General features: G+C 45.5%; 1 gene segment (V, D, J or C); it reads right to left on the bottom strand.

Moving 5' to 3' along the window:
- Nucleotides 1-10,173: 10,173 nt before the first annotated feature.
- Nucleotides 10,174-21,632, bottom strand: LOC148149267 (Ig kappa chain V region Mem5-like). The segment is given in 4 exon segments: nt 10,174-11,099; nt 20,595-20,628; nt 21,039-21,334; nt 21,521-21,632. Coding segments are annotated over 4 exon segments (708 nt in total).
- Between the last annotated feature and the right edge of the window lie 3,548 nt (nt 21,633-25,180).

Below are 25,180 nucleotides of genomic sequence, written 5' to 3'. Positions count from 1 at the left end.
GGTGCTCGTTGTTGTGGTTCTGTTCACTGAGCTGGAAGTTTTTGTTGCAAACGTTTCATCCCCTGGCTAGGCGACATCATCAGTGCTTGGGAGCCTCCTGCGAAGCGCTTCTTTGATGTTTCCTCTGGTGTTTATAGTGGTCTGTCCCTGCTGCTTCCGGTTGTCAGTTTCAGCTGTCCGCTGTAGTGGTTGGTATATTGGGTCCAGGTCGATGTGTCGATGTGTCCAAGTCGATGTCCAACAACTCACCAGAACGAAGGACCCGATACCCAACATGAGCAGGACGAATGTAGTGTACAAAATACCATGCAAGGACTGCACTAAACACTATATAGGACAAACAGGAAGACAGCTAACAATCCGCATACATGAACATCAACTAGCCACGAAACGACACGACCAGCTATTCTTAGTAGCCACACACGCAGACAACAAGCAACATGAATTCGACTGGGACAACACTACTATCATAGGGCAAGCCAGACAGAGAACAGCCAGGGAATTCCTAGAGGCATGGCATTCATCCACAAACTCCATCAACAAACACATCGACCTGGACCCAATATATCAACCACTACAGCGGACAGCTGAAACTGACAACCGGAAGCGGCAGGGACAGACCACTATAAACATCGGAGGAAACATCAAAGAAGCGCTTCGCAGGAGGCTCCCAAGCACTGATGATGTCGCCTAGCCAGGGGACGAAACGTTTGCAACAAAAACTTCCAGCTCGGCGAACAGAGCCCTAGGGAATGTTGCTGAACAAAGAGACCTTGGAGTGCAGGTTCATAGCTCCTTGAAAGTAGAGTCGCAGGGAGAAAGGAAAGAGAAGAAGGTGTTTGGTATGCTTTCATTTATCGGTCAGAGTATTGAGTACTGGAATTGGGAGGTCATGTTGCAGCTGTATAGGACATGGTTTAGGCTGCTGTTGGAATATTGCATGCAATTCTAGTCTCCCTCTTATCGGAAAGATGTGAAACTTGAAAGGGTTCAGAAAAGATTTACAAGGATGTTGCCAGGGTTGGAGGATTGGAGCTATAGGGAGAGGCTGAGCAGTCTGGGGCTGTTTTCTCTGGAGCATCGGAGCCTGAGAGGAGCCCTTATAGATGTTCACAAAATTATGAGGGGCATGGATTGGATAAATGGACAAAGTCATTTCCCTGGAGTGGGGGAGGCCAGAACTGCATGAATTCATGTAAGATCCTCATCCTGATCCTGTTATCTCACTTTTTAGTTTACAATCAATCTAAACATTATGGCAAAAACAGAGAACGCAGGGGGCTAACACCTTCAACATATTGTCTAGCTAACACCCATTGTTACAGTTAACCGGAGAATGCAACTTTTAAATAAAAGGTTTTGTGATTTTCACTTGAAAGAAGTGAAACTATCATAGTATTCTAACAGATGAAAGCCTCAACAAACAATTAGGGTATTATTCAATGTATAATTTCAGTTACATCACACTGTAAACTTTTGCTATAAATTTTGTGTCTGACAATTGTACCCTCCACAACCATCTGATGAAGGAGCGGCGCTCCGAAAGCTAGTTTGCTTCCAATTAAACCTGTTGGGCAACAACATGGTGTTGTGTGATTTTTAACTGAATAAATTCAAGATAGAGATTGCTCATGTGTCGGCGGGCAATGGCCTAATGGGATCATCACGAGATTGTTAATCCAGAGAGCCAAGTAATGTTCTGGGGGACCTGCATTCAAATCCTGGCAAGGCATTTAAACTAAAAAAAACTCTGAAATTACGAGTCTAATGATGACCATTGTTGGGGGCAAACTTCATTGGTCCCACCAATGTCCTTTAGATTGCTCTCCTTGCCCAGACCGACTGACACATGACTCAGCAATGTAGGATCATAGAATTCCTACTGTGTGGAAGAAGGCCATCAAGTCCAAGCAGCATTCCACCCAGAACCACACCCCTCTCCTATTGCTGTAACCCTACACTTCCCATGGCCAGTTCACCTAACCTGCATCTCCTTGGACTGAGAATGGAGACTCGCGCACCCGGAGGAAACCCACTCAGACATGGGGAGAACATGCAAACTCCACAAAGAAAATCACCTCAGGGTGGAATGTATGCCAGCTCCCTTGTCCTGTAAGACAATGGTGCTAGTCACTGTGCCACCCATTCCTCATCTTTGATCTAAATACCTAATCCCTTATTCCCAGACTGCGACTCTGCTTTAGAATCCCCAGGTAGGGGGGACAAAGTTAAAAATCACACAACACCAGGTTATAGTCCAACAGGTTTAATTGGAAGCACGAGCTTTTGGAGCGCTGCTCCTTCATCAACCTTCACCTGAGGAAGGAGCGTCGCTCCGAAAGCTAGTGCTTCCAATTAAACCTGTTGGACTATAACCTGGTGTTGTATGATTTGTAAATTTGTACACCCCAGTCCAACCCCGGCATCTCCAAACCCAGGTAGGGGCACATCCTTCCAAAATCTACCCTGTCAGGGCCCTGGAGAATTTAAAATGTTTCAGTGAAATCTCCTCCCAACCTTCTAAATTCCAGGGAATCCTGATCCAGTCCCTCCCTCGATCATTAGACAATCCTCTCAACCCATCACATGAACTGTTGCTGTGTTTGATCATCTCAGTAAACGTTTCAAGGAGGGAAGGAGAGAGAAAGACTCTTTCTGCTTTGAATTGATACCAAACATTGAAAAAGCAGGAAAATATTCTCACCAAGTATTGTTCACATACTCAGAGGTCACTGGTGTGGTGTCCTTATATTCTTTATTCTTGCCTTTTCTCTTGTTCATTTCATTTAGGAGAACATAGTCAACCGAGAAGGAAATGAACAGCAGAGTTTGTTTTCTCTGTCAATTAAATTCACCTTGTTTGCTCCTCTGAGCACCTGAAAGAAGGGGCAAGGCTCCGAAAGATTGTATTTTCTAATAAACCTGTTGGACAATAACCTGGTGTCGTATGATGTTTGACCTTGTCCTCTGATCACATTCAGGTTATTCCCACAAGCACTGCATGTTCTTGCTTCTCCACGTCAGCAGGTGGCGATGTTGACTATGGCTTTCACAATGGTCTCCATCAGAGAGGACCCACAAATCAGGGACAGAGACCAGAGATTGCAGGCCCCGCTCTTGCTCCTCAGTCCCAGAAACGAGCACAATAGGCCCCCCTGGAATCCCGAGCCCTGTGCAGAATGCAAATGGTGTGACTGATTCTTCTGATTGTTCCCAACCTCGCCAGGTCTCCACAGTCAGTGAGATTATTTGAATACAGCCTTTGCCTATTAGGGATCCTGATTGATGGGATACAGACTGAAATGGGTTAATAATACAGTATTGGGGGGTTACAGATGCAGATTGTCAAGTGGAAATCTGATGTTGTGGTTCTAACAGAGATCCGGGATTGGGGATTCCTGGATACAAAGTGTCCAGTAAAGATAGGAAAGAGGGAAAACTGTGGGAAGTAGTGGGATTGATCTGGTGCCAGACAGTACTGACCAACCTTAGGCCCTGAGATATGATGGAAATGAAGGGTGAACTGTGTCGGGCTTTAACTCACTGTTACCAGAGTAAAACAGGGATTACCCATTTCACAAAAGAGAAAATGGATCTAACAAACCAGGTGCATGTGAAACACCCACCCAGTCCCTGAGAGAGGGAGGGACAAGAACAATGACATTCTCAGACAAAAAGGATGCGAAAAATGGTATCACCCCGAGAGTGAAGGCTGGGTGGGGATAGTGACAGCGACATCTCCCAGAGAGTGGGGAGAGTAACACTGACACATTTAAAACTGTATTATTACAAGTGAGAATTCAAACAGACACCCACTCCATCATACGGTGTTGAAGATGCACTGTCCTCATCAAAACACTTTTGCAAACCTCTTCATAACACGTAAGGGGAGAGAAACATTGTAAAATGTATTATCACGATTGAGAGATGGTGCATTTAAATCTTAGACCATGATGGTAAATGTTCCAAGCCGTAAACAACACTGGTGCATGAACGAAATTATCTTATTAAACAATATTAAAACCTCGGCCAAACATTTTCCTGCAGACAGTGTATTTAAAATATCAAAAGGCTTTCCGCATTGTTGGTTTGATCAGTGACGTAGCAAGGAAGCAGCAGCTGCCCCATGAACTCCAACAAAAGAATGAGAACTGGCTCTTCATACGGAGCTGGCTCCCGAGAATCCAATTCAACAGCAGGGATCAAAGAACAAGGAACAATACAGTACAGGAACAGGCCCTTCGGCCCTCCAAGCCTGTGCTGACACATTTTGCCCTTCCTCGCAGAAACTGTCTTCACCTACAGGATTCATATCCCTCTATTCCCTTCCTATTCATGCATTAGTGCAGGTATTTATTGAATACTTCTATTGTGTCTGCTTCCACCCCCTCTTCTGGCAGTGTGTTCCAGATACTCAACTCCCTTTGTGTAAAATACTTATCTCACACATCTCTTTTAAATTCCCCCTCCCCTTGAACCTCTGTCCCTGAGTAAGTGACGCATACACCCTGAAACAAAGCCTCATATTTTCCACGCTACCTATGCCGTTCACAACTCTGTAATCTTCTATCAGGACACACCACATTTTCCCGTATTCCAATGAAAACAAAGCCAGTCCATCCAACCTTTCTTCAGAACTACAATCCCCCATACCAGTCCCCCCTGATAAACATTTTCTGCACCATCTTCAAAACATCCACATCCTTCTGGGAGTGTGCTGGGAGTATTGCTGCATGCAATATCCCAAGTGTGGCCTAACTAATGTTCGATAAAGCTACAGAATAACTTGTCAATCCTGATACTCAGTGTCCCTTCCAATGAAGGCAAGCAGGCCATAAGCCTTTTTTACTGCTTTACCTCCCTGTGCTGCCACCTTCAGTGATCCGTGAACATGCACACCCAGATCTCTCTGCATATTAATACTCCAGAGGATTCTGCCATTCCCTGTATAATTCCCACCTGTACATCACCTTTCAAAATGCATCACCTCACATTTGTCTGGATTAAGCTCCATCTGCCATTTTTCTGTCCAAGCAGATCTATATCCTGCGGTATCCTGTGACAAACCTTCTCATTTTCCACAACTCTACCAATCTTTGTATCAACCGTAAACTTACTAATTAGACCAGCAATGCCCTCCTCCAATTAATTTATGTAGAACACCACTGAACCCTGTGGAATATCATGAGTCTCCACCCTCTATTCTGAAAACTATCCCTCCATCACTGCCCTTTGTCTCCTGTGACTAAGCCAGTTCTGTATCCAGTGCTGGGAACATTTTAGACAAGACACCTTGTTGCCAGCTCGTTACTGCAACTTGATCCAGTTCATTCAGAAAGAGAAAAAGGACAATGTGCAGATTGTTGAACAGGCTCCTACACCTGGGCCTGAGGTAGGGGCCCAAGCTCCAATACACTGGCCTCACTTCACACCAATCTTCACACAGTGCGGGGTCATGAACTCAGGCCATCAATTCCTCTGGGACCGGGATGGAGTGGGAGAGTAGGGGGCGTGTCAAAGAGTCAATAAGGATTAAAGCAAGATGGAGAGAGTGTGATGGAAAGTGTTCAATGGAGGAAACATGCTTTGTGATACCAAACATGCTTTGTGATACCCAATACTGACATAGTCCACGTGTATCACAGAATGAAAAAAAGCACAATCTGGAGACAATCAAAAGTCACACCAAAGTACTCCTTTTGGATATATCATAGCATGCAGGGCATTTTCATTGCGATGCGATAAGTATCCTGGTCTGAAAGCTGTTCTCTTTTTTTCTCTCTCTCTCTCCCCACGATTCTCCAGATGGAGCCGGTTAGATCCTCTCAAAGCCCCAGTTTATTTGTACTGTTCAGTAATGTGGGGATGCTGATGGTGGACTGGGGTACATCTGATGAAGGAGCAACGTTTCGGAAGCTTGTGATTTAAAATGAACCTGTTGGCTAGAACCTGCTTTTGTGTGACTTCTGACTTTGTATTGTTCGGGCAGAGAGAAACAACTGCCTTCTAGTAACTATAGAGTACTTGCACAGCAGCTGAGGATTATGGGTAATGACTCTTTCCATTAGCCATGAATAAACCCACATTCATTCCAGTCGATTCCAGTGAGAATGACCTGTCAGTTGCTTCCCAGATATTACATGGCTCACCACCGCCTTCTCCAGGACAATTCGGGAAGGGCAACAAATAACCAACACGTCAACGCCCCATCCCAGGAGAAATCAAAATAAATGGCATACAATTCAAATGATCAAACTGGTGAGACGTGAATTCATCTCTTTTAAAGACTGGAGGCTCGGCCAGAAACAGAGCCATGACATGGGTAACCCTGGTTTGTCAGACTGAAAGGTGGAGTTTGGATTATCACTGGGATCAGCAAAAAATGAATTATACTCAAAGATCTAACAAACGGCTATCAAAGCGTGCCCCCAAACTGCAGAGAACAGCACTTGAGGCTTCGCGTCCCCATCTCCATCCTTGCTTGTTGCCATTCCCCTCTGTCCTGCAGAGGGCGGTGGTGATCCATGAGTTTCTAGAAGAGGATCTGACAGAGGGACAAGGTGATGTCCTCGGCCTGAGCACAACTGCCTGACCTGCTGTGCTTTCCCAGCCCCACACTTCTCGACTCCAAGCACAACTATCCCTCAGGAGAATGAGCTGTGACACAAGAGGAAATGTGGGAGTGTTGGAAAGGCACCGGCAGCCTGGTCAGCCTGCAGAGGGGCAGAAACAGATTTGATGAATGAGCTGATATTCTCCCGAGCTGAGATGCAGACCCAGGCTTTCAGAGCCACACAGTTTACAGTGTTACTGACCGTAGCTCCATGAGCAATGTTCCTGCCTCATAGTCAAAATGGTCATCGGGTTGAAAGCCACCTCAGAAATGAGAGCACAGAACCAACAAAACAGATTTGTCTTGTCATTCATTTCCTGCCTGCGGGACCTCACCATCTTGTCCGGGAACATGACTGCTCTGTGCACACAGCTTTGAATATTCTGAGATGATTAAAAAAAACTGCACCAACAAGAGTTCTTTCCTCATTATCATGTAAAAGGGAGGAGTTAATATTTGGGGTTCAGTGATGTTTTATCAAAAAAAAAAGCAACATTTTATTTTATTTCATTTTAGGTTGTTTTAAATTATTTTATTTAAATTTTGTTTATCAAATTTTAGCCCGCTTGATTGGCACCACTTCCACACATATCCATTCCCTCCACACCAACATTCAGTAACATTTGTATGTACTATCTACAAGATGCATTGCAGAAATTCACCAAAGGTCCTGAGACAACACCTTCTAAACCCATGATGACTTGAATCAAGAAGGACAAGGACAGCATCACCCCAGCAAGTTCCTCTCCAAGCTATTCACCAATTTGACTTGGAAACATCGTCACTGGGTTAGAATCCTGGAATTCCCTTCCTAAGGACATTATGAGTCTACCTCCAGCACACAGATTGCAGCGATTGAAGAAGGCAGCTCAGCACCATCTTGTCCAGGACAATTAAAGATGGACAGTAAAAACGCTGGGAAAATTAAGAGTAGGCGTGATTCGGGACCAGAAAGTGAGACTGTGATGTCTCAGTTATTCCAGGACATTGGTGTGATCACATCTCAAATACTGTATTGTGTGTAGTTTTGGTCTCCTTATTGAAGGAAGAATATAAATGTATTGGAGGTGGTTCAGAGGAATTTTACCCGATTGATCCCTGGTATGAGTGGGCTGCGTGATGAGGAAAGATTGGAAAGGCTGGCCTTGTTCTCATTGGGGTTTAGAAGAGTGAGGGGTTTTCCTGTCCCACTGTATTCTCCAACTCCCTATCTGCCTCCCTCATGTGTCGTACCCTCCTGCCCTTTACTACACATGGAATTGAACTGTGCAGTCCTGAGGCCTATAACTTCCTTCTGGAACTAAGTCTCCAGGTATCTCCGGCACTCCCTGATATATCACTGCTTTTTCAATTCAGCCTTCATTCCAAACTCCCTGAGTGGGAGTTCCTGTAGTTTTATACATTCACTGCAGATGTATTTAGCCTGAATCATTTCAATGCAATAAAGAAATGTTGATCTTACTTACAACTGAAAAATATCCATTCCTTCATTGGTCCAGTAATTGTCTTCAGTCTCTGTTTTGAAGTTTCAGTACTTTGCATTTATTAACCTCCCCTAATGGACATGTCCTGAAGCAGTCTATTTACACATTCCCTCATACTAAACAATTCCCAGATTCCTATTTTCTTGTTTACCATTTTGTTTCATTCAAACCAAGTGCACGTGCAGGCTCCCAGCAGCTGAAGTGACAGTTCCAAATCACTTTGGAAAAGCAAAGGTGGACTCCTTCCCCGAGTTCACCAAACTCCCACACTGATCAAACTTCCCAGCATTCCCCTCTCTGCTGGCTGCACTGAGTGCGAGCTGCAGAACAAGCTGCCCTGTATTTAATTTGCTTCTGATTTATATCACTCCATTCTGAAGTGCTGTTGTTCAGGATCTGGGTTAAGCTCACTCATTTCTCAATTGAAAACTTCCTTCTTTCAGCCTGAAAGAGACTTTACATGTGCAACCAGCAAATGGGACTTCAATGTTGGAATCTGTTTTCAGGATTGATGGTCTCGATGGTTTGATTCCATGAAATAACCTCGTCTAATCTCTTCAGGGATCGACGTTTCAGGTGTAACCCTTCTTCAGGAAGGGGGAGGGTAGGTGTCAGGGGAGTTGCAGATAAAGGGGTGGGTGGGAGCGAGATGGTGAGGTGGGGATAGGTTGAGAAAGATAGAGAGTATGACCTGATTGGTCGATGGGAGAGATGAATCCAGAATTATCCCTCCCCTCGACAAACCATGCCCTAACCTGGACCTGTCTCCACCTATTCCCACCTAACCACCCTGCCCCGGCCACTCCCTTTATCTGCAGCTCCCACCCACCCCACTTCCTGAAGAAGGTTTACACCCAAAACGTCGATTTCTCCACCTCCTGATGCTGCCAGTCTTGCTGTGTTCTCCCAGCCTCCTGCTTGTCAACCTTGGATTCCAGCATTTGCAGTTTGTCTCTAATCTCTTCAGGGGCCAGGATGAGTGTGAGGAGATTGGGTTTTGATGGAACTACCCACAGACTGAAGTCAAAAAAAAGCAAAGGAAGAAAGGCAAGTGGATCAAATTCGAGAGAGCAAATTGTGAGCAAAAAGTAATTGTTACCAGTTTAGCAATTGCAAAGGAGAGAGTGACAACATTGAATTGCTTCTGGTGTCATCCTCTGTGCCCTAACATTTCACAGAGCCAGCTCCACATCCTTCCATTGGCTTTGTCATTGAGAGACAACATTTCCCTTCCCACAGCCCTTTTTAAAATGTCCTGTCCCAGGGAATCACTGAGGCAGAGAATACTTCACCTTTTCTGGGAAAGATAGAGAAATATAGGGTGTCAAGGAGCAGTTTCTCTGCCTTCAGGGTCTGACAGAAGGATGTGTGTAGTCTGTGGATTCTGGAGACAGATCACAGAGATATTCCTCACTCCCATCAACACCTGACTTTATCCTGACATCAGTTTCTATTCTTCATTATAAAGTACCCCCACCAGCTTCAGACTGGACATTTCACACCCAGCCCCCATTTCCCCACAATCAAGAACCAAACTTGCCCCATCTCAGGATTGCCCTCTGAATGTGGTGTCAGTGTGTTAATGCTGTGTTTGAATGAAAGAGCCACGGTGGAATCTGGGACTGAATCCAAGGGGTTTCTGAGCCACCAGCAGCCTCCCCGCTCTGTGAGGGTCTGTTTGGATAAGATTTCAGCCCCACTGATTCCCACTGATACTAAAGCCCTCGAGTGAGATTATTGGAGTCACATGTGGACTAAGGAACACAACAGTCAGGTCAATGATCTGCTCTGGAATCCACCCTGAGCCCTGGATGTCTCTCACTGAGATGGCCCAGGGGTTACAGAATATGACAGCAGAAGGTGGAACCAGTTTATCATTGACTGCCCTCCCCAGCGGTGACTCCCAGACTCCCCAGATTTAACATTCTCAATCTGACTCCAGGGACACACAGGCCCATTCCATTGCACTTTAAGAGTAAAGAAAGCCCAAGTCTAATTTAAGGAATATTTATTTTCCAAAACCTGTGAAATTGTTATTCTGAGTAACAAGATGCTGCTGATCATATTCATCAATGCAGGGTTCCCAGTAGCTCTGGCCATTTCCAAAGCACACACGAGACAGAGACTGAATCTTCTTGATCTTTATTCCTTTTTCCAGATTAACATTGACAGAAAAAAGACTGCAATTAACAGCCCAGACAGAGGAAGCTGCACAAATTCACAGCCACAATGGAGCTTGAGGAAAACACTTGTGGAGATTTTCTCAATGACATAAGAATCCTGTCCCTTTAAGTAGTGACAGAAGCTTAAATTCGAACTGGCGGCTGAGCAGGAAGGAGATCTGGTTTACTGAAGCAGAGATTTCAGAGGTTCACATTGTTTTGTACAGCTGACAGTTTTCAGCGTCTTCGAGAGGTTTTACTTGGCATCACAAGTCATCACTGTTCCCATAAAACACTCCCAGGACAGGGTCAGCACGGGGTTTCATACAGAGTAAAGCTTCCTTTTGATGATCCCAATGACCTGCCTTAACCCTTGAACCTCAGAAATGTCACCGAGCCAATCCCAAGAAGGAAGAGAGTTGAAATTCAGTGCTGACCATGACCTTTGTCCTGCCAGCTCAGCCCTGTTCTATTTAAAGTTGTGTCTCCTCTGTGGACTGTCTCAAACACTCTACACACATTCTGATCTCCTGATGCTCTTGCTGAGGGGAGAGGGGAGGGTCAAGTGGGTGAGGGCACAGGAGAAGCGAGCGTTGGACTCCCAGTCAGACCCAGAGAGGGTCAGCAGGCTGCTGACACTGTAGGTGCTGTCCGAAGCTCGCAGGTAGTTGCTGGTCTGAACCCCGTCCGAAATGACTGCACCGTCCTTCTTCCACTGCACCTCCAGCTCATCGGGATAGAAGTGATTGGCAAGGCACACCAGGGTGGCTGTGCCCTTGGCATTGACCTGCTCTGGGGAGGGGGGCAACAGGGTCAGCTTGGGCTGAGAGTTCTCACGGCCTGAAAGACAACAGAAATAATTTTAATCCCTGCCATTCAAAGGGATTTCAACTCTGAACATTCACTGGCAAAACAATCCATTTGAACATTTGTATTCAATACCTAACAGACCCCATAAAAGGACAGGGCCTTTTAAAATTGCTCTTGGGATGTGACTGTCACTGACAGGACGAGCATTTATTGCCCATCCCGAATTGCCCTTGAGAGGGTGATGGTGAAAGAGAAGGGGCAGTTTTGGATCATTCTTTAGGGAATGAATGTGGGCAGCTGGAAGGGCTCTCAATGGGGGAGCACTTCAGTGACAGTGATCAGAACTCAGTGAGATTGAGAGTCGGGATGGAACTGGAGAACAATGGAGCAAATGTGAAAGTTTTCATTTGGGAACAAAACCATTTTACTAAACTGGGCAGGGATTGGGTAAAAGTGGGCTGAAAGACAAAATGCAAGGGTGAAATTTACCAGGACCTGAGGAAAGCAAAGAGCTGACAGGATGAAATGTGTCCAAATGAAGTCAGGGAAATCCCAGTGATGTTTTATAATCACAGAAAGAACAAGAGAATGAAGGAATGTGTGAGGCCCATTCGAGAGCAGGAAGGGAACTTGTGTGCAGTGGTGGAAGATGGAGCAATGGTTCCTCATGAAAACTTCTGGTCTGTTTTCACAAAAGAGAGGGACATATATAGCAGTAACTGTAGTTCAGGAGGAGAACTGTGCACTATGGGAACAGCATCTTTCACACCTGAAAGACTCCCAGTTCATCCAATGAAAAGAAAGATCCATGCTGTCCTAAAGACATTTGCAGACCGTGTGGGACTTGTTTGAAATGGGGTCACTGTTGTAATGTAGGAAATGTGGAAGCCAGATTGTACACAAAATCCCACAAGCAACAATGAACCAAGGAACATTTTTGAATGATGTTTGTTCAGGAATAAGTATCAGCCTGAATATGATTCAAAGAGAAAGTAACTCGAACAGTTGGATGGAAAATGAGGAAATGAAAGTTAAAGGAGAAGTGAGGAATACTGGGTAGTGATGGAATTGATTGTTACTAGAAAATAAAAGGAAAGGGACAGAGTATTGAGAATGTCATATTGTACTGAGGAAACTTAGAAGTGCAGGGAAGAACAATATAGAACAAGCTTAAAGGTTTTGTCTCTTAACACATGAACCATTCGGAATAATGTCGACGAAGTGGTACCACATAAAACAAGGGAAATCAAGTTTGTGAGGAGTTTAAACTAACTAAAGAAGGTAGGAGCTCAGGAGAAGTTATTAAAGTATCCAGACCAAGTAATAGGATTGAGGGTATGGAAAGGATCAGGAATCGAACTTGAGGCACCGCAGGGTGGAATGGTGGATCAGTGGTTAGCACTACTGTCTCACAGCTTCAGAGACACAGACTCAATTCCAACTGACTGTCTGTGTGGGATTGACACATTCTCCCTGTGTCTACTTGGGTTTCCTCCCATTGTCACAAAATATTTTGGTTAGGAGGATTATCCATGGGAATTGTAGGGTGGGTGGGATGCTTTTTGGAGGGTCAGTCTGGGCTGAATGGCCTGCTTCCACACTGTAGGGATTCTGTGATTTCTAAAGGAGATAACTATGAGAAGGAGGCAGTCAGTGCATGACTGAGGGTGTTGTACTTCGATGCATTAAGTATATGAAACAAGGTAAATGAGCCTGTGGCTCAGGGACGTGGCTGCAAGGGGATCAGGGCTGGGAACTAAATATCCAAGGATGCACATCCTATTGAAAGGAAATGCAGGGGGATAGAGGATCAAGTGTGAAGAAGGAACTGAAGGTAATCCTTGTTAGTCAGGAAATGGTTTTGGGGAGATTGATGGTATAAAAACTTGTAAGTCCCCAGGGGCCAGCAAGTCATCAGAGTATTTAAGAAAGTGGGTGTAGAAATAGTGGACACATTGTTGATCATTTTCCAACATTCTGTTGACTCTGACAGAGTTCCAATGGACTGGACAGTATCCAATGTAACCCCACTTTTTAATAAAAGGAGGGAGAGTGAAAATGAGGAATTATACATGAGGAAAACGCTGGAGTCAGTTACTAAAGATACAATAACCGAGCATTTGGAAAGCAGTGACAGGATCGGTCCAAGTCAGCATGGATTTACTAAAGGGAAATCAGGCCTGACACATCTTCTGGAAGGTTTTGAGGATGTGATCAGTGGAGAATGGACAAGGCTGCATCAGTGGACAACAAAAATTGATGAAAAAGTTCAGCAGGTCTGGCAGCATCTGTGGACAGCAATCGAAGTTAACATTTCAGATTGAGTGACCCTCCCTCAGGACCCAGTGGATGTTGTGTTCTGTACTTTCAAAAGGCTTTTGACAAGATCCCTTACAAGAGATTAGTGAGCAAAACTAAACCTCATGGTATTGGAGGTAATGTATTGACATGGAGAGAGAACTCGTCGGCAGATAGAAAGCAGAGAGTTGGAATAAATGGGTCCCTTTCAGAGTGGCAGGCAGTGATGAGTGGGGTACCACAGGGTTCAGTGCTGGGACCCCAGCTGTTCACAATATACATAAATGATATGGACAAAGGAATTGAATGCAATCCCTCCAAATTTGCAGATGACACTCAGCTGGGTGGCAATGTGTGCTGTGAGGAGGATGCTAAGAGGCTGCAGAGTGACTTGGACAGGCTGGCTGAGTGGAAAAATACTTGGCAAATGCAATATAATGTGGGTAAATGTGAGATTATCCACTTTGGTGGTAAAACAGTAAGTCAGATTATTAGTGAATGATGAAAGTTTAGGAAAAGGTGAGGTGCAATGTGAGTTGGGTGTCATGGTGGAACAGTAACTGAAAGGGGGCATGCAGGTGCAGCAGGCAGTGAGGAAAGCTAATGACATGCTGGCCTTCACAGTGAGAGGATTTGTGTATTGGAGTAAGGATGTCTTGCAGAATTAAGGCCTCAGCTTGAGTATTGTGTGCAGGTTTGGTCTCCTAGTCTGAGGAAGGACATTCTTGCTATTGAGGGAGTCCAGCGAAGGTTCTCCAGACTGATTCCCGGGACGGCAGGACTGACATATGAGGAAAGACTGGATCGACTGGGCTTGTAATCACTGGGATTTAGAAGAATGAGAGGAATCTCACAGAAACATATAAAATCCTGATGGGATTTGACAGGCTTGATGCTGGAAGAATGTTCTTGATATTACGAAAATCCAAAACTTGGGGTCACAGTCGAAGATTAAGGGTTAAGTTATTCCGATGTTGTGAACCTGCGGAATCAAGGGATATGGGGGTGGAGTGGGAATGGGAAAATGGATCGCGTAATCAGCATTGATCATATTGAACGGTGGTGCAGACTCAAAGGGCTGAGTGGCCTATTCCTGCAGCCATTTTCTATGTTTCTATGTTTCTAATGATGGGTAGAGGTGTGAGGGTGGTGGGTGTGTGTGTGGGAGGAGCAGGTTTACCCTGTCAGGAAGAACTGAAATTACATCGACAGCAAGAGGAAATATGGAGTTGGAAAGCATAGAATCTGTGTGAGTCAACTTAAGGACCCACAAAATAGCAAAGGGCTTGATGGGAATTATGTACAAGTCTCCTCTCAGTAGTCGGGATGTGGGGCAGAAAATAAATCAGGAGATAGAAAACGCATGTAAGAAAGGGATTATTACAATAATCATGGGGACTGCAATATGCAGGTGGACTGGGAAAGTCAGGTTGGGAATGGATCTCACGGAAAGGAATTCATGGAATGTCTGAGAGATACTTTTTTTGGAAAAGCTTGTGGTAGAGCCACTAGGAAACAGGTAATTCCGGATTCGGTGATGTGTAATGAGACAGCCCTGATTGGGGAGCTGAAGGTGAATGAACCCTGAGGAGGCAGTGACCATAATGTGATACAATTCACCCTGCAGTTCGAGAGGGAGAAGCTGGGAATTATATGCAATAATATCAATGAGCAAGTTAGACAAAGGAGAGCCAATGGACATGATCTGTTTGGGTTTCCAGAAGGCCTTTGACAAGTTGCCACACAGGAGGCTGCTAAATAACATAAGAGCCCATGGGGTTTGGGGCCCAGTACTGACAAGGATAGAGAGTGGAAATAAATGGGTCTTTTGCAGGATGGCAGCTGGTGCCTCATGCAGTTCAGCAGGGGGCAGTATTGGGACCTCAGCTATTCATGTAACAATTAATTATATATTAACGATCTGGGAAAAGGAACTGAGGGCATTGTTGCTAAATTTGCTGATGACACAAAGATGAGGGGAGGGACAGGGAGAGTTGAGGAAGCAGGGAGGCTGCAGAAGGACTGGAAAGGCTCAGAGAATGGGCAAAGAAGTGACAGATGGAATACAAAGTGGGAAAGTATGAGGTTATGCCCTTGGGTTGGAAGAGTAGAGACTCAAACTGTTTTCAAAATGGGGAAATTTGGAATTCTGAAACATAAAGGGACTTAGGAGTCCTCTTTCTGATTTCACTTAAGGTTAATATGTAGGTTCAGTTGGCAATTAGGAAGACAAATGCAATGTTAGCATTCATTTCAACTGAGTTAGAATACAAGAGCAGGTGTGTACTGCTGAGGCTGTATGAGACTCTGGCCAGACTGCATTTGGAATATTGTGAACAGTTTTGGGACATGTATCTAAGGAGGGATGTGCTTGCATTGGGGGAGATCCAGAGGAGGTTTATGAGAATGACCCTGGGGGTGACAGCCTGGTCTGTCGAGGAGAGATTGAGGACTGTGGATGTGTACTTGATAGAGTTCTTAAGGACATGCGGAGATCACATTGAAACTTACAGAATACTGAGAGGCCTGGATAGAGTGGGCGGGGGTGAGATGTTTCCACCAGTCAGAGAAACATGGACCAGAGGGCACAGCCACAGACTTTAGGGATAATCCATTAGGACTGAGATGAGGAGGAATTTCTTCTGCCAGAAGATGGTTAATCTGTGGAACTCATGCTGTGGAGGTGAAGGCAATGTGTGTTTCTGACGGACATTGATAGGTTCCTGATTGGGAAGGCGATCAAACATAATGGGAAGAAGGCAGGAGAATGGTCGTGAGAAACACATCAGCCATGACCAAACGGCACAGCAGACATGATGGGGCGAATGGCCTAATTCTGCTCTGTTATCATATTGTCTTTTGAACAGACTCTGCCAAACCCTGGAACACAGAAAGGCCTGGATTTGAGCCCAGCTGGAGCTGTTTGTCATCAGAACTTCATCAAGGGATAACCAGGGAGTGGTGAGAGTGTGCACCCTGTTCCATGTGGGAACTTCAGGATGCTTCCCATCTCCTGGAATACCATGAGTTCAGGAAGTGTGGTCAGTGACAGCAGTTGGAGCTCTGGGTTTCGGTGTCAGTGCGGAGCGTCCGTGAGGCTGAGAGCGCCGTGGAAAGCACGTTTCTAGATGTGGTCACCCTGCAGCTTCAGAGTATGCAGGGAGAGAGGGAATAGGGGAGCAGCAGACAGTCCAAAAGGATCAGGCAGCTCGTACAGGAATCCCCTGAGTGCATCCCACTGTCCAACCAGGATTCAGTTTGGAATCCTGATGAGAATGATGGTTCATCTGGGGAGTGCAGCCAGAGTCAAGTCCATGGCACCACGGTGACTCAGCTGTACAGGGAGGCACAAGGAAGACTGGAAGAGCGATAGTGAGAGGAGATTCAAGAGTGAGTGCAATCGATAGGTGTTTCTGCAGCTGCAGATGGGATTCCAGGATGGTGTGAAGTCTCCCACCCTGAGGGGAGAGGGGGAACAGTCAGCAGTCGTGGTCCCAGTGACAGAGGGAGAAAAGGGATGTGGTCCTGCAGTCAGATTTTAGGGAGCTCTGGAGGCAATTAGCAACAGGAGCTCAAAATTCTGAATCTCTGGACTACTCCCAGTGACCAATGCAAGTGAGGATAGGAACAAAAGGATAAGGCAGGGTGTATCTGAGGCTGGAAAGGTGATCCAGGAGGGAGCGTTTGAGATTCTTGGGACATTGGGAATGACTTTGTGGGAGATGTGACCTCTATAGACCAGATGGGTTGCTCCTGAACAGAGCAGGAACTGAGCTCCTTGTGGGGTGATTTGCTGGTGCTGTTGGAGAGGGTTTAAATGAACATGGAAGGGGGGGCTGTGGGAACCAGGAGGAAATATCAGGGAGGAACACCAAGGAAAACAGAATAATGCAAGAGATGGATACTCTAAAGTAAGGAAGAGTAACTTATTTGGCCAGGTCACAGTGAGGGAGAGAGTAATAATTTCTAAATCCAACTGACTGTGTGCATGTATGGGCCTGCGTGGAGTATGGGGAGTAAGATTGGGGAGTTACAGACGCATATTACCAAGTGGAAATCTGGTGTTGTTGCTCTTACAGATGAGGCTCAAATGAGGACAGGACTGGGTGTTAAATATTCCTGGATACAAGGTGTTCAACAAAGATAGGAAAAGGGATTGGTTAAGATCAGTGCAGAATTGGAGAAAGAGGATGTCCCAGAGGGGTCAAGGGCAGAATGGATTTGGTTTGAGATAAGGAACAAAAAAGGTGCAATCAGGTTGTTCAGTGCAGTCTGTCGGTCACCAACTAGAGGGAAGGATGTAGAGGGAGAAATCTGCACGAAATTCACAGCATACTTTTGGGTAACTTTAATTATCAGAATATAGAATGAAATCGGAGCAGTGTGAAGGACAGAGAGGGGCCAGAGTTGTGAGAGTGTGCTCGGGTGAATTTTCTCCAGTCGTGTGTTCCCATTCCAATCAGAAAGGAAGCTCTGCCAGACCTGGATCTTGGGAATGAGGAGGCCCAAGTAGATCGAGTGTCAGTAAGAGGACATTTAGGGAAGAGTGATAATTGGATCACAAGGTTTAGGGAGACAGTGGAAAAGGACAAAGGACAATCCAGAGTAAAGTCATGACCATGGATCATATCCCATGGATCACCTCCAAATGTCTCACTCTTAGAATTTTCATATTTTATTTTAAAACAGAATATGAATGAGTTACCAATCTAATATTTTGCTGCAGTATTTATGGTTGAGAAGGACATCGAAGTGAAGGAAATTCGGGAAATAAATGTTGATGTCTTGAGAAGAGTCCATATTACAGGAGAAGAGCTGCAGTAATCTGTTCTTTAAACTCATAAAGGTAGATAAATCCCTAGGAGCTGATCAGCTCCATCCCAGTACTTTGTGGGAAGCTTGGGAAGAGACTTTGACACCCCTTGGTGAGATGTTTGTATCATCAACAGCCACAGGTGATGTGCTGGAAGACTGGAGCATGGCTAATTTTGTGCTGATATTTAGGAAGGTCTGCAAGGAATACCCTGGGAATTATAGACCGGTGAGTCTGATAGTGGTAAGTTGTTGGAGGGGATTTTGACAGAAAGGATCTAAATGCATTTGGAAAGACAAGGATTGATGAAGAATAATCCACAAAGCTTTGTCAGTGGGAAAACATGTCTCACAAATTTGATTGAGTTTTTGAAGACATGACCAAGAAGATAGCTGAGGGCAGAGGGTAGACATTATCTACATGGACTTAACAAGACCTTTGACAAGGTGCTGCATGGTCAATTGGTTAGTAAGTTAGATCAAGTTGGATCCAGGGAGGGCAAGCTAACTGATACAAAGTTGGCTTAATGGTTGGAGACAGAGAGTGGTGGTAGATAATGGTTGTTCAGACTGGAAACCTGTGACCAGCGATGTGGCAAAAGGATTGGTTCTGGGTTCATCATTGTTCATCATTTATAGAAACAAATTGAATGAGAATATAGGAGGCATGGTTTGTGAGTTTGCAGATGACACTAACATTGGTGGTTTCATGGACAGAGAAGAAGGCTATTTGAGAGTACATTTACATTACACATTGAGATAATAGCGAGGTGTTGCCTTTTGGTACAAAAACCAGGCCAGGGCTAACACAGTTAATTGTGGGGCCATGGGGAGTGTTGTCAAACAGGGAGACCAAGGGGTGGAGGCACATAGAGGATTGAAACTGGTGTCACATGGAGACAGGGTGGTGAAGAAAGCAATTGGTACAATTGCTTCTATCGGTCAGAGCATTACAGTGTGGGAGTAGTTACGATTCTCCAAGGTATTGATCAGGCCCATTCCCAGTCACCCTGCTATTGGAAGGATGTCATTAAATTGGAAAGGGTGTAAAAAGGATGACAAGGATGTCACCGAGACTGGAGGGTTTGAGTTATAAGGAGAGGCTGGTTAGGCCTGGGCTATTTCCCTTGGAAGGTCAGAGACTGCTGGGTGACATTTTAGAGGTTAATAAAATCATAATGGGCATAGATAAGATGACTAGCTCAGGTTTATTCCCCAGAGTAAGGGAGTCCAAAACTAAACAGCAGAGGTTTAAAGCAAGAGGGGAAAGATTCAAAAGGGACCTGAGGTGCATCTCGTTAACATAGAGGGTGGTGTGTGTATTGAATGAGCTGCCAGAGGAAGTCGTAGGGGTGAGTATGATAACAACATTTAAAAGACATTTGAACAGGTACATGGACAGGAACGGTATGGGGGAAATTAGCGAAATGCAAGCAAATGGGACTACGGGAATAGATAAGGGGAATAATTCATGAAGGATGTGAATATTTTGGAGATGGGGTAAAAAAATTCCCATAGAAGGTTCAGGGATGAGGAATGTCAGTTATGAACAAACTTTGGAGAAGTTTGGACTGTCTTCCTTGGAGAAGTGAAGGCTGAGAGGACATTTTTTTGAGGAATTCAAAATCAGGAGGTGTCTGGCCAGAGGAAATAGGGAAAAAATGTTCCCACTCATGAAAGTATTGAGGAGAGGGCACAGATTTAAAGTAATTAGTGAGAGAATCAAAAGTGAGATGAGGAAAAACATTCTCAGCCAGCGAGTAGTTAAGGTGTGGAATGCACTGTCTGAGAGTGTGGTGGAGGCAGCTTCAATTGAAACATTCCAAAGGGAATGAGACTGTTATTCGAAAAGGAACAATGTGCAGGGTGACAGGGAGAAGGCAGGAGAATGACACTCAGTGAATTGCCCATTCGGAGAGCCGGTCCAGACAGGATGGGCGGAACGGCCTCCGTGTGCACTGTAACAACTCTGTGATTGTGTGATTGAGCAGAGTTAAAGCTGGGGGAGGTGGGAGCTCGGTGTCTCACTGTGCTGCTGCTGCTGCTGCTGCTGCTGCTGCTGAGGTCAGTGAGATCAGAGACTGGGACAGGGAGCCAGAGCTCACATCAAACTCTGCCCGTGTCTGACACACTGAGACTGGCAGGAGGCTACTCACTGATTTCACTCCATGCTGCAGGAATGGACAGAGCTCCTCCACACGGTGAGTAAAACTAATTGACTTATATCTTGCTGCTTAAAGGGACAATGGAACGAAAGAAATACAGCTGGACACCCTGTTAGACACAGTGCTCCTTAATCAACTATTTCATTCACTGCAGCTTCTCACTAATACCTTCAACAATTCAGCATTTGTGTTTTAGAAAGTGTGTTTCAGTATTGACAGGGTTAATAACGGAGGATTGAGGTTTACTTACTCAGTCGGAGCTTGGTTCCTTTCCCGAACGTAAGCCACAGTGAGAGCTCCCAGTGCAGAGGCTGTACAAAAATCTCTGCTCTTTGCTTCCCTTTCTCACTCACTCTCACACTCTCCCTCTCACTCTCTTTCTCTCTCCCTCATTCATGTGTCTTTCTGTCTCTGTCTCTCTGGGTTGTGTCCAGCTGGGCTCGGGCGGTTTGTCAAATGTATTTTTCAACGTTAAGTTTTGCAGCTGTTCTTCACGTGTGGCGATGGAGTGTAAGAGGGAAACGTGAGGCCTTCAGTAAATGGTGGACACCACAGAGACTGGAGTGTGTAGTGGACAGTGACAATCCAGCATGGGTTAGTTTGTTCATTTACATTTATATATAATTGGATGTGTCAGTACAGGCAGTGGGACTGTGCCTATTGAGGTTTTTGTATGGCTCTGTAACACTGTGTAGGGGTAGCTGTTATACTGCATACAGTAATAGTCAGCGACATCCTCATTCTGAACGTTGCTGATTTTTAGGGTGAAACTGGTCCCTGATCCACTGCCCGTGAATCGATTGGAGACTCCTGTGAATCGATTTGTTGCTTGATAGATCAGGAGAGAGGGTTTCTGACCTTCTCGCTGCTGGTACCAGTTAACATAGTTGCTAACAGATTGACTGGCCGTACAGGTGATGGTTGCAGTGTGGCCCAGTCCCACTGACAGCACCGGGGGAGACTGGGTCATTGTGATGTCCCCACTGATACCTGAGGGGTCAGAGAGAAACACAGTGAAGTCAGAACTGTCACAGAAAGAGCCTGTCAAATGAGAGATTGTTGGAGACACTGAGCATTCCTCTGGTTTCAGCATTTTCCCTTCAATCACAAGTCAGTGGAATTGAAGAGAAATGGAGAGCAGCTAAAGATTCAAGGTGGAAGGAGAGAGACTTGTACCTGCGACACAGAATGCAAGGGGCCAGATCAGCTGGATGTGTGAAATCATGGTGTGTGCTCCTGTCCCTGTGCCTGGTTCCTGATAAACTCTCCCTTCACTGGGCTCTGCTTTATAAAGCTGCAGCCTGTGAGAGTCTGACTGGGTGTTCCTCAGTATGTAAATGGCATCAGGCAGAGAGAGCCACGTCAGCCCCTCACACTTCCTCTTCTCTCTCTCGCTCTCTTTCTCTCTGTCTCAAAGAATCATTGATGTGAACAGCACTGAATGAGGCCATTTGGCCCATTGTATCTGTGCTGTTAAACAGCGACCTGATGACACTAATCCCATCCTCCAGCTCTTGGCCCATTACCCTGGAGGTTACAGCAACACAAGGGAATATCTAAACACTGCTCCAATGTCATGAGAGTTTGTGACTCAACCAGCCTTTCAGGCAGTGAGTTCCAGACTCTCACCACTCTCTGGGTGAAAACATTTCTCCTCAATTCCCCTCTCACTCTCCAATTTGACTGGGCCTGGACTCACTCAAGTTCAGAAGGATGAGAGGGAATCTGATTGAAACATATAAAATTCTAACAGGGCTGGGCAGGGAGGAGGTTTCCCCTGGCTGGGGAGTCTCAAAAAAGGGGACCCAGTCTCAGGGGGATACAGGGTCGACCATTTAGGACTGAGATGAGGAAACATTTCTTCACTCAAAGGGTGGTCAACCTGTGGAATTCTCTACCACTGAATATATCAAGAAAAAGAGAGAGATAATTGTTTTGCATTTTAACAGCATGAAGGGAATGGGGAGAAAGCAGGAATATGGCTTTGAGAGAGAGGGTCAGCCATGATCATACTGAATGACAGAGCAGAGTCAAAGGGCGAAATGGCCTGCTCCAGCTCCGAGTTTCTGTGTGTCCATGTCTGTGTTACCTTCAATCTCGGTCCCTGGTTATTGAGTCCTTTACTCATGTAAAAAAGTGCCTTCCTACCCACACTATCACTGCCCCAAATAACCTTATACCCCTCTATCAGGTCTCCTCTCAGCCTTCACTGCTCCAAGGAAAACAACCCCAACCTTTCTAATCTTATCTCAAAGCTCACATTCAAGCAGCATTCTGGGAAATCTCCCCGTACCCTCTCAAGTACAATCACATCCTTCCCAGAATGTGGTGACCAGGACCTGTCCTCTTCTCTCTCTCTCTCTTTCTCTATCTCTCTCTCTATCTCCCTTTCTGACTCACACCTTACACTTCTTTCTCTCTACCTCTATCTCTCTCTCCCCCACTGTTAATCTCTTTCATATTCTCTTTCTCTGTCTCAAAACCACTCCCTCCAACTCATTCCCAGTTCCTCACTCCGTCTCATAATCTCTATTTCTGCATCTTTCTCTGTCTCCGTCACTCACTCCATCTCTCGCTATAATTGAAAGCATCCAAATGTTATCTGCCCCTCTCTATTCCTCCCTCTCTTTCTCTCCCACACTCTCTGCATCCCAATCTACAGTCTCTCTCCCTCCCTTTCTGGCATTCTGTCTCTAACCATACTCGTATCTCTCTCTCTCTCTCTCTCTCTCTCTCTCTCTCACACACACACTCAACCCTAACCTCTCTCTCTCTTGATTCCCTTCACTCTTGGTGTCACACCCATCCTGTCTCTTTCTCTCTCCATGCCTCTCAGTCATGTCTTGTTTCTCTCTCTATCCCTCAACCTCACCATTTCTATCTCCCTCTACCTCTCTCTTGGTCACCTCACATATCTCAAACTGTCTCAGATGCTCCTCCCTCTATCCCCCGATCTCTCTCTCTCTCTCTCTCTTGCATGCGCGTGCACACACACACACAAACTCTCTCTCTCTCTCTCTCTGTCTCGCTTCTCTCTCTTTCTGACAGTGTCCTGGGCGGTGCCAGTTGAATGCAGGATAAATCTCCCTCTGCTCTGAACCACTAATGGACATTAACCCTTGACCCCGGAAGGATGTATTTTCCTGGAGTAACTCCCCATTTCCCACATTGACCAGGGTTTGGCCTCGCTCAGGAAGATGGACAGATTCTTGTCAAAAGAAAGGCAATTCTGTGCTGTTGGCCTATTCTCACTGGGGACTGGTTTGGACACAAAGCTCATTCCATGAAGGCACAGCAGAGAGAGGAGATCCTCAGGCCATCAGTGTGAGCTGGAAGGACAGGACAGGCTCTGACCCACTGACCCAACCTGTACATTCACAACATGTTCCAATCCTTTTCCCTTTCCTTCCACTTCCATGATGAGTCTCTGAGTCAGGCTGTTTCACTGGGATGAGGGTTGGACTATCACACAGTTACAACAGAAAGGAACTGAACCCCATACCCAATAGCGACCAGTAAACATGGGCCTCCTTCCTGCTGGAACCTCCAACAGAGACCAGTAAACATGGATCTCCTTCTGACTGGATCCTCCAACAGAGACCAGTAAACATGGGCCTCCTATTCACTGGAGTTTCCGATGGAGACGAGTAGATGACTGAGTTTTTGAAGAAGTAATCACAGAGATAGATAAAGGTAGAGCAGTACACTCTGTCTACATGGACTTTAGCAAGGCCTTAGACAAGGTTCCCCTGGTAGACTGTTCAGTAAGATTATATCACATAGGATCCAGGGAGAGCTCGCCAATTGGATATAAAATTGGCCTAATGGTAGGAGGCAGAGGCTGGTGAGAGAGGGTTGTTCTTCAGACTGGAGGCCAGTGACCAGCCGTCTGCCACAAGAATTGATCCTGGATCCACTGTTGTTCATCATTTATATGAACAATGTGGATGAGAAAATAGCAGGAGTGGTCAGTAAGTTTGTGGCTGACATTAAAATTGTTGGCATCGTGGACAGGGAAGAAGGTTATCCAAGAGTGCAATGTCATCTTGATCAACTGGGCCAGTGGGTCAACAAATCCAGATGGAGTTTAAATTCGATAAATGGAAGGAGTTGCATTTTGGTAAGACAAACTAGGGCAGGAATTACACAATTAATGGTCGAGCCATGGGGAGTGTTGTTGAACAGAGAGACTGAGGGGTACAGGTACATAGTTCCTTGAAAGTGGTGTCACAGATAGACAGGGTGGTGAAGAAGGTATTTGGCACGCTCACCTTCACTGGTCAAAGCAGGGAATATAGGAGCTGGGACATCATGTTACAGCTGTACAAGGCATTGGGAGGCCACATTTGGACACTGTACATTTCTGTTCAACCTGCTATAGGAAGGAAGTTATTACACTGGTTTGGGTAAAAGAAAGATTAATTGGAAAGTTTGAATCATAAGGCAAGGATGGATAGGCTGAGATGTTTTCCAGGGAATGCAGGAGATTGAGGGGTGACTTTATAGAGGTTTATATAATCATGAGGGTCATAGATAAGGTGAATAGCTAAAGTCTTTTCCCCAGTGCAGGGGAGTCCAGTACTAGAAGGAATAGGTTTAAGCCAAGAGAGGAAAGAATTTGATGGGGCTTGAGAGACAACCTTTTCACACAGAGGTTGGTGTGTATGTGTAATGAGCTGCCAGAGGAAGTGGTAGAGGCGAGTACAATTACTACATTTCAAGGACATTTTTACAGGAACATGGATAGGAAGGATTTAGAGAGGATTGGGCCAAACACAGGCAAATGGGACTAGTTCAGTTTTGGAAACTTGGTCAGCATGGATGAGTATAGCTGAA

This window comes from Chiloscyllium plagiosum, unplaced genomic scaffold (genome assembly GCF_037043375.1).
Source record: "Chiloscyllium plagiosum isolate Xiang-an unplaced genomic scaffold, Cpla_swu_hap1 HiC_scaffold_9, whole genome shotgun sequence".
NCBI classification, from domain to species: domain Eukaryota; kingdom Metazoa; phylum Chordata; class Chondrichthyes; order Orectolobiformes; family Hemiscylliidae; genus Chiloscyllium; species Chiloscyllium plagiosum.
This window is presented reverse-complemented; position numbering and strand designations above follow the sequence as displayed.